The following is a 10329-nucleotide window of genomic DNA, read 5'->3' as shown; positions in this document are numbered from 1 at the left end:
TATCGACCTCTATATGCACGGTGAGTGTTATGGATAAACCGATACATATAAGATAGGACTCGTAAAGCCCTATCTAAAGATGAAAATCTCGCTAAAAAGTCCTCGGAATCAGTTAAAAATGAAGCATGCGCCTTGACAGCATGTATTTCAATATCGGTGTCAAGTGAGGTTAAATTAGAAATATCCCACTGTGAACTATCTTGGCGAAGCCAATGTGGTCCATGCCACCATAGTTGGGATGAGGCGAGATCAGAGGGCGAGACCCCCCGGCTGCCTAAATCAGCGGGATTATCTTCAGAGCGCACGTGATGCCAACTACCTCTGTCTGTAATCTTCTGAATCTTACTAACACGGTTGGCAACAAACGTAGTCCATGTAGATGGAGTTTTGTTTAGCCATGAAAGGACGATCGTAGAATCGGTCCAGCAATATATTTTTTGGAATGAAATGTCAATTTCATTCTGAATATTTTTTAATAATTCGGAGGCCAGAACGGCTCCGCAAAGCTCCAACCGTGGTAAAGAAACTGACTTTAGGCGGCTACCTTAGTTTTGCAGGTCAGGAGGTGAGTATAAATGGTTTTATTCGGAGTTACTATCCGAATATATATCACCCCCGCGTATGCCTTTTCTGAGGCGTCAGAAAAGACATGAAGTTCGGCGGAACAATCTGGCGTATAATGAACCCACCCAGGAACATGAATGGAATTCACATCCTGGTAACAGTCCACGAAATTTTGCCAGTCACGTTCTGTCGTAGACAGAAGTGCATCATCCCATCCAATTTTATCTGTCCAGATCTTCTGCATAACTATTTTGGCAGTAACTATAATTGGGCCTAACCAACCTAAAGGATCAAATAATTTAGCAATAGTTGACAATGTTTCTCGTTTCGTGTAGTGATCTTTTGAGGGTAAAGCACTCACACTGAAATAAAACAAGTCAAGCTGAGCATTCCAACGTATTCCCAGAGGTTTGGAACTGCTAGCTTCAATAAAGGAGAGAGCCTTAGCATCGATTAAATCTTCCGTGGGAAGATTTTGCAAAATAGCACGGTCATTTGCTGTCCACTTCCTCAATTCAAATTTTGCAGAGGAAAGAGCTGCTATTAATTGATCTCTAGAATTTAGGGCTGTACATATGTCATGATATCCTCTTAGTACGTCGTCGACGTACATGCACCTACGAAGTATGTGTGCAGCGAGAGGATATCGATCGTTAGTATCGTCCGCTAATTGTAAAAGCGTCCGTATAGCTAAGTAGGGGGATCGACACGTATTTGGCGATACATCTGGGTGATGTCGCAATTAAAAACGAATTTAAGTAGTCTCCACCTCAGAATAAGCAAAACTAAATCCAATTGCAGAGTAGGTCCCACATGTAAAATGTCGTTAAGACTTTTCCCGTTGGATGTTTTGTTCGAGGCGTTGAAAACCACTCGAAGTTTGGTAGTCTGTTTGTCGGGATTTATCACGGGATGATGTGGCAAGTAACAAACCGAAGAGTTTGTTGAAGCGGCACCAACAGGCCTCATATGATCCAATGCTAAGTACTCATTAACAACTTGATCATAGACTACTTTCACTTGTGGCTTTCGAAGGAGGGATGCCTCATTTCGAAGAAATTGTCGCAAACAATTTGCTCGGGAGAAGCCTAACTCCACCTGTCCAACTATCTCAGTCTTGAGGGGAAGGCTAACAACGTACCTACCATTTGAATCCCGACGTGTGGTACGCTTATAATGGTCCTCGCATAATTGGTCAGAGGGGGATAGAATTTCACGTTTGGGAATTTCCTCAAGTTCCCAAAAGCGAATAAGAGTCTTGTCAAGATTTTCCTCTTCTGAAAAGCTAACCTTTGTTGAAAATACCGGAATATTTGGAGGGGGAATAGGACCAGTAATGATCCAACCAAAGACCGTATTTTGTGCTATTAGCGACACTAAGATATGGATGTGAGTACCCTTTTGTAGGATCTTTGGATAAAGATCTGCTCCCAGCAAAAGATCAACAGGTCGACACTTGAATAATTTGGGATCTGCCAAACGAAGATTTGGCAATTGGGAAACAATGTCAGCATTGACGGTAAAAGAGGGCAGATTGCCCGAAATAGATTGCAAAATTAGGGCCGTAGTATTTATTGAACGCGATGCATCCAATGGAGAAGTAATGCTAACCGAACATAACTTGCGCGACGTGGTCGAAACTGTCTGATTAATACCAGAAATAGAAGCTAACGTTGTAGTAGCTGTGATACCTATAAGGCGTTGTAAACGCTCTGTAATAAAAGATGCTTCTGAAGCGGGGTCAATAAGTGCCCTGGCAGGGTACGTGGTACCATGATGAACGATGTTCACCATTGCCGTGCCTAGTAGGACATTTCTGCTTTGTGCAGTATGGAATACCTGTCTATTAGCAGAAGACGAAGAATCTGATCTAATACCTGTAGAGGTAGAGGGTTGATCTGAAGAAGCTACACTCCTATTGTTGGACGTTGCTGTCGAAGACGTTCCAGCAGTTGTATGGGGAAAATGTGTTGAAGTAAACAAGTTTTTTTGTGTTCTTTCTTAATTTCTGGCCAAACCACGCAAAATGAAAGAAGCTCAAAGAAAGAACTAAAGAATACCCCTTGGGCAACATGGGTCTAGTGTATGACTTTTCGATATCCCCCTAAATCGATGCTGACATTTTGAAGTTTTGATTTCAGTGTTTTTCGAATTTTTCTTATAATTAGAGGGTGCAAACAGATAATAATCCAAACTAGTTATAGGATTGTAGAACTCGCGATTCCACGTCGTTCGATGTATATCTCATGAGTATGCTCCGTACAGCTTCCTAGTAATAGGTGTCCAAAGGCGAAAATTTGGTGCGTAAAGTTTCTGAAAAAAACTTCTTTTTGGCTTTAAAATTGACAACTGTTGTACAGGTACCCCTGACCCTGCGTGAATTTAGTTTTTTTACATGCCGGATCTAATAAGCCCTTCCTAAATTTGAAATCGTAATTACTGCTTGATATGTTTAAGACATTGTCATTGTTTGCACTTATTTTTAATGCCAGATAATCGAGCCATGTTTAATGAAATACTGCTTAGTGTAGTACAATTCAACTGTTTTGCCCCTCTGAGGAACATTGAAGTGACGGTTGAGCTAAGTACTTTCATTACTAAAGGGATTTAGTTATTCCGTATTCGAAGTAGTGTAGGGTACCTAATGTTAAAGGAATTTGTAGTTTTAACAATAGTCGTTGAGAATATACTTTTACAAATACTACGGCCCACATTATTCGAAAACAGATTTTTGCCTTTGACAGCTTCTAGTTGCTTCTACGCGGCATCAATAAAGCAAAATTAACACAAATCGATTATAATATTTATGTAGTTCTATTTGAAAACCACAGGTATGATTTTTAGAATGAATATGTGGTAAAACCTTAAACTGTCGTACTTTACTGGATAAAGAATTTGTAAATAGGAACGGGTGAAACTATACTCTGCATTTTAATTTATTTATTTATTATCCTCCTTTATATTCGTGTGAATTCTCCGCTAACGAAGTAGCGGGCACTTGCTAGTAATTGGTATAAATATCTAAGTTAACGCAACAACGAACCTTATCTGGCTTTAAATTCTGTCTTCGTTTTGCAAATATCAATTTTAACCTATCAACCAGGGTTGCGGAGCCGGAGTCTGGAGTCGAAGTCTAGAAAATTTTGCTGGAGTAGGAGTCGTGAAAAAAAGCTCGACTCCGACCCCGGGCAAAATTCTTTTTTTCTAAATTTATCAAAAGAATTTTTAATTTATTTTTATATGGTACATAGATGAACTTTAATAAATTTTGGGAATCGTTTTTTAATTTTATAAGAAAACTATGAGAAAATATGTAAGCAAATGCTCTATTATAATTATTTTTTTGTCCAATTGGTTAAATTGATGTTAAATTCCATGAAAATATAATTATAATTCCAACTTTTGTTCAAGCTGAGTCGATTTTTTAACATACCGGCACATTTATGGCAAAACTTATATACACTTTGAAACAGTGGTTTTTATCCACTATAATGTGGAAAGTGTATTAGAAATTTGTTTTGTTGTAACACGAAATAGTCGTCCTAGACCCCTTTTTATTATGCCAATTTTAATTTATTTTTATTTTAATCAAACTGCAGGCAAAATTAAAGACCGATTGTCACGACGTTTTGTATGGAGGTCGGGTTCAGATATGAATAAAAACACATACAGTCACTCGCACTGAAACTGGACCATCTTCATTACCAAAATTTTTTTTGCATTTAAAATATATTAAAAAAATATATTTTAAATACTAAACTTGATTGATCGTAGCAGGATGCGACGAGCACCTGACAGAACCGCTCTGGACCCACCAGAACAGGACACAGACCAAGGCTGTCAGCCAATGATCGGCTGTGTCCTGCACAGGGATCCAGAAGAGCCCTGACCGGTATCCGACAATCGGTTAATAAGACCTGTACCACCAATGTAGGTCCGAGCGTAGCTACAGACTGAAAGGCAGAGACAGGCCGGTACGTAGCCGAAGGCAGAGTGTTATACCGGGGAGCAACAGAGGGACCTGGCAGTGGAGGTTGTTCGGTTTTGGCAGACGGACGTTTCGATGATCTACCTTTGCGTAATTTGGGTTTGGTTTCAGTTTGGTTGGCAGGGGCACAGTCGTTGGGAGAAGGCTGGTGAAGCAACGTATGATGCTCCTTGTTACAAATTTTGCAATGATACCGACTGGTACATTGGGAGATATGGTGCACGGCGGACAAACAGTTGCCACAACACTTGTGAAGTGCCACCATACGCAACCTTCTTTCAACTCGCATTGCCTTAAACTCTTTGCAATCACGAAGTAGGTGATTGCCTTCGCAAACTACGCAAGCCTTTTTCGAAGCCTGGTTCTTTCGGCCTGGTGCCGAAAGTCGTGGCGTGACCACAGGTTCTCCTGAAGGAGCTTCAGGGACCGTCGTAGACGGATTTTTAGTTTCCTTAAACGAAGGAGCGGCCTGAGGAAGCTCAGAATCCGCAAGGGGGACTGCCGAGGCATCAAGCTCCCGTTCCTCATCAGACATGGGGACGTTGTCCTCAATCTCAGGGAGAGTTGCAGCCATCTTGCCTAAATCTTCCATCTTCTGTGAAAAATAGAGAGGATGCAACAATACAATGACGAGGAACACATAATTATTATTTGGCCAGAATGACCAATGTAAAAACCGTAGGTCGTTTTATAATTATCATAGTCCGAATTTTCGCGACCCTTTCGCTACCATCAATAGTCGTTTTTCATTTCGCGAAAAAGTATAGAGGACGCGAAAGCCGACACGAGATATGGACTATAATAATTACGGTAGCGCAATTAATTTAACGATTGGCCGTCTAATAGTGCCGTTTTCTGTATAAATGTCCGCGACGCGAACTCTAGAATCCGTACCCGGGTGCACCGCTGTTATTCGACCTAATTTCCACGAAGTGGGAGGTAGATTTTCGTGCCGTACTACTACCAAGTCACCAGTTTGTAAATCGCGTTGCGGAAACTTCCATTTATATCTTTTATGCAAGCTCTTTAAATACTCTTCTTTCCACCGAAGGCAGAATTGTTGAGTAAGAGCTTTCATTTTCCGGAAACGATTTATAAGGTGAAGAGGCGATTCAACTATTAATGGCTCCGGAGGAGCTAGGATCGGAGACCCAATAAGGAAGTGACCTGGTGTTAGCGCTACAGTATTTTGCGGATTGTCATTCATGGGACATAAAGGACGTGAATTTAAACAAGCTTCGATTCTGGAAAGAATCGTAGAAAGTTCCTCAAATGTAAATTTGAAGTTTTTAGCTTGTTTACGGAAATGTAATTTAAAACTTTTTACTGCGGCTTCCCAAAGACCACCCATGTGGGGAGCGCCGGCAGGTATGAACTCCCACGAAAGTTCTTGATAGTGCAGCGTGGAACACAGACTATTTCGACTTTCGCGGACTACGGCTTTGAAGTCCTGCTCTAATTCCCTAGAAGCTTCAACGAAGTTGGTGCCGTTGTCAGAAAATATAGTTTTTGGACAACCTCGCCTTGAAATGAAGCGTTAGAAGGCTGCTATAAATGTTGCCGTGGACAAATCTGAAGTAGCTTCCAAATGGATTGCTTTCGTAGAAAAGCAAACAAAAACACAGACGTACCCTTTAGTGATTTTAGTCAAGCGGCCTGTAAAGGATTTGAGGTCAAAAGGACCTGCAAAGTCAACACCAGTAGTGGTAAAAGGCCTTGAACAAGTTACTCTTTCCGGTGGAAGAGCAGCCATAATTTGGGTACACGTACGACTTTTAAATAAATGGCAAGTTTTGCATTTATTAATCGTTGTCCTAATTAATGGAGTGAGTCTTGGGATCCAGTACTCAATCCTGAGGATGCGTAGCATCAATTGATTTCCACCGTGGATGGATATGGTATGAATAAAATTTACCAGAAGACGTGCAAAGAGACTGTGGTAAGGGAGAAGTATGGGATATCTTTCTGAATAAGAAAGGGTGGGTGACCGTGATAGTCGTCCATTAAGTCTCATTACTCCTGTATCATCCAGAAATGGATTTAGTGGCAGAAGAGAGCTTTTTGGATTTAAGGGAACCTTATCTAACAAAGACTGATACTCTTCCGCGAAGTGTGTTTTTTGAGCTAGAACAGCTAGACGTAATCTAGATGCTTTAAGCTCCGAACTTGAGAGGTTGTCATCATTGTAAATGTATCGACCTCTATATGCACGGTGAGTGTTATGGATAAACCGATACATATAAGATAGGACTCGTAAAGCCCTATCTAAAGATGAAAATCTCGCTAAAAAGTCCTCGGAATCAGTTAAAAATGAAGCATGCGCCTTGACAGCACGTATTTCAATATCGGTGTCAAGTGAGGTTAAATTAGAAATATCCCACTGAGAACTATCTTGGCGAAGCCAATGTGGTCCATGCCACCATAGTCGGGATGAGGCGAGATCAGAGGGCGAGACCCCCCGGCTGCCTAAATCAGCGGGATTATCTTCAGAGCGTCTGTAATCTTCTGAATCTTACTAACACGGTTGGCAACAAACGTAGTCCATGTAGTTGGAGTTTTGTTTAGCCATGAAAGGACGATCGTAGAATCGGTCCAGCAATATATTTTTTGGAATGAAATGTCAATTTCATTCTGAATATTTTTTAATAATTCGGAGGCCAGAACGGCTCCGCAAAGCTCCAACCGTGGTAAAGAAACTGACTTTAGGGGGCTACCTTAGTTTTTCAGGTCAGGAGGTGAGTATAAATGGTTTTATTCGGAGTTACTATCCGAATATATATCACCCCCGCGTATGCCTTTTCTGAGGCGTCAGAAAAGACATGAAGTTCGGCGGAACAATCTGGCGTATAATGAACCCACCGAGGAATATGAATGGAATTCACATCCTGGTAACAGTCCACGAAATTTTGCCAGTCACGTTCTGTCGTAGACAGAAGTGCATCATCCCATCCGATTTTATCTGTCCAGATCTTTTGCATAAAAAGTCCTCGGAATCAGTTAAAAATGAAGCATGCGCCTTGACAGCACGTATTTCAATATCGGTGTCAAGTGAGGTTAAATTAGAAATATCCCACTGAGAACTATCTTGGCGAAGCCAATGTGGTCCATGCCACCATAGTCGGGATGAGGCGAGATCAGAGGGCGAGACCCCCCGGCTGCCTAAATCAGCGGGATTATCTTCAGAGCGTCTGTAATCTTCTGAATCTTACTAACACGGTTGGCAACAAACGTAGTCCATGTAGTTGGAGTTTTGTTTAGCCATGAAAGGACGATCGTAGAATCGGTCCAGCAATATATTTTTTGGAATGAAATGTCAATTTCATTCTGAATATTTTTTAATAATTCGGAGGCCAGAACGGCTCCGCAAAGCTCCAACCGTGGTAAAGAAACTGACTTTAGGGGGCTACCTTAGTTTTTCAGGTCAGGAGGTGAGTATAAATGGTTTTATTCGGAGTTACTATCCGAATATATATCACCCCCGCGTATGCCTTTTCTGAGGCGTCAGAAAAGACATGAAGTTCGGCGGAACAATCTGGCGTATAATGAACCCACCGAGGAATATGAATGGAATTCACATCCTGGTAACAGTCCACGAAATTTTGCCAGTCACGTTCTGTCGTAGACAGAAGTGCATCATCCCATCCGATTTTATCTGTCCAGATCTTTTGCATAACTATTTTGGCAGTAACTATAATTGGGCCTAACCAACATAAAGGATCAAATAATTTAGCAATAGTTGACAATGTTTCTCGTTTCGTGTAGTGATCTTTTGAGGGTAAAGCACTCACACTGAAATAAAACAAGTCAAGCTGAGCATTCAAACGTATTCCCAGAGGTTTGGAACTGCTAGCTTCAATAAAGGAGAGAACCTTAGCATCGATTAAATCTTCCGTGGGAAGATTTTGCAAAATAGCACGGTCATTTGCTGTCCACTTCCTCAATTCAAATTTTGCAGAGGAAAGAGCTGCTATTAATTGATCTCTAGAATTTAGGGCTGTACATATGTCATGATATCCTCTTAGTACGTCGTCGACGTACATGCACCTACGAAGTATGTGTGCAGCGAGAGGATATCGATCGTTAGTATCGTCCGCTAATTGTAAAAGCGTCCGTATAGCTAATTAGGGGGCGCAATTCACGCCAAATGTCACCGTCTGCAATTCAAAATCCTGAACAGGTTTTTGTGGAGAATCCCGGAAAACTATCCGTTGAAGTGGAGTATGTGCCGGATCGACACGTATTTGGCGATACATCTGGGTGATGTCGCAATTAAAAACGAATTTAAATAGTCTCCACCTCAGAATAAGCAAAACTAAATCCAATTGCAGAGTAGGTCCCACATGTAAAATGTCGTTAAGACTTTTCCCGTTGGATGTTTTGTTCGAGGCGTTGAAAACCACTCGAAGTTTGGTAGTCTGTTTGTCGGGATTTATCACGGGATGATGTGGCAAGTAACAAACCGAAGAGTTTGTTGAAGCGGCACCAACAGGCCTCATATGATCCAATGCTAAGTACTCATTAACAACTTGATCATAGACTACTTTCACTTGTGGCTTTCGAAGGAGGGATGCCTCATTTCGAAGAAATTGTTGCAAACAATTTGCTCGGGAGAAGCCTAACTCCACCTGTCCAACTATCTCAGTCTTGAGGGGAAGGCTAACAACGTACCTACCATTTGAATCCCGACGTGTGGTACGCTTATAATAGTCCTCGCATAATTGGTCAGAGGGGGATAGAATTTTACGTTTGGGAATTTCCTCAAGTTCCCAAAAGCGAAGAAGAGTCTTGTCAAGATTTTCCGCTTCTGAAAAGCTAACCTTTGTTGAAAATACCGGAATATTTGGAGGGGGAATAGGACCAGTAATGATCCAACCAAAGACCGTATTTAGTGCTATTACCGACACTAAGATATGGATGTGAGTACCCTGTTGTAGGATCTTTGGATAAAGATCTGCTCCCAGCAAAAGATCAACAGGTCGACACTTGAATAATTTGGGATCTGCCAAACGGAGATTTGGCAATTGAGAAACAATGTCAGCATTGACGGTAAAAGAGGGCAGATTGCCCGAAATAGATTGCAAAATTAGGGCCGTAGTATTTATTGAACGCGATGCATCCAATGGAGATGTAATGCTAACCGAACATAACTTGCGCGACGTGGTCGAAACTGTCTGATTAATACCAGAAATAGAAGCTAACGTTGTAGTAGCTGTGATACCTATAAGGCGTTGTAAACGCTCTGTAATAAAAGATGCTTCTGAAGCGGGGTCAATAAGTGCCCTGGCAGGGTACGTGGTACCATGATGAACGATGTTCACCATTGCCGTGCCTAGTAGGACATTTCTGATTTGTGCAGTATGGAATACCTCTCTATTAGCAGAAGACGAAGAATCTGATCTAATACCTGTAGAGGTAGAGGGTTGATCTGAAGAAGCTACACTCCTATTGTTGGACGTTGCTGTCGAAGACGTTCCAGCAGTTGTATGGGAAAAATGTGTTGAAGTAAACAAGTTTTTTTGTGTTCTTTCTTGATTTCTGGCCAAACCACGCAAAATGAAAGAAGCTCAAAGAAAGAACTAAAGAATACCCCTTGGGCAACATGGGTCTAGTGTATGACTTTTCGATATCCCCCTAAAATCGATGCTGACATTTTGAAGTTTTGATTTCAGTGTTTTTCGAATTTTTCTTATAATTAGAGGGTGCAAACAGATAATAATCCAAACTAGTTATAGGATTGTAGAACTCGCGATTCCACGTCGTTCGATGTATATCTCATG

At 41.3% G+C, this 10329-nt stretch overlaps 1 protein-coding gene across 1 annotated transcript; it reads right to left on the bottom strand.

Moving 5' to 3' along the window:
• Nucleotides 1-8673: 8673 nt before the first annotated feature.
• On the bottom strand, nt 8674-9873 carry LOC141386736 (uncharacterized). Its single transcript, XM_073955656.1, has one exon. The coding sequence runs from the start codon at nt 9871-9873 to the stop codon at nt 8674-8676; it is 1200 nt and encodes a 399-aa protein (XP_073811757.1).
• Nucleotides 9874-10329: the final 456 nt, after the last annotated feature.

Source organism: Musca autumnalis, unplaced genomic scaffold, assembly GCF_047663935.1.
Source record: "Musca autumnalis isolate F117 unplaced genomic scaffold, ASM4766393v1 scaffold_5, whole genome shotgun sequence".
Lineage (NCBI taxonomy): Eukaryota > Metazoa > Arthropoda > Insecta > Diptera > Muscidae > Musca > Musca autumnalis.
This window is presented reverse-complemented; position numbering and strand designations above follow the sequence as displayed.

Excerpts from the sequence above, each read along its gene's own strand:
- LOC141386736 (XM_073955656.1), bottom strand. The coding sequence starts at position 9,873 with ATGGTGAACATCGTTCATCATGGTACCACGTACCCTGCCAGGGCACTT.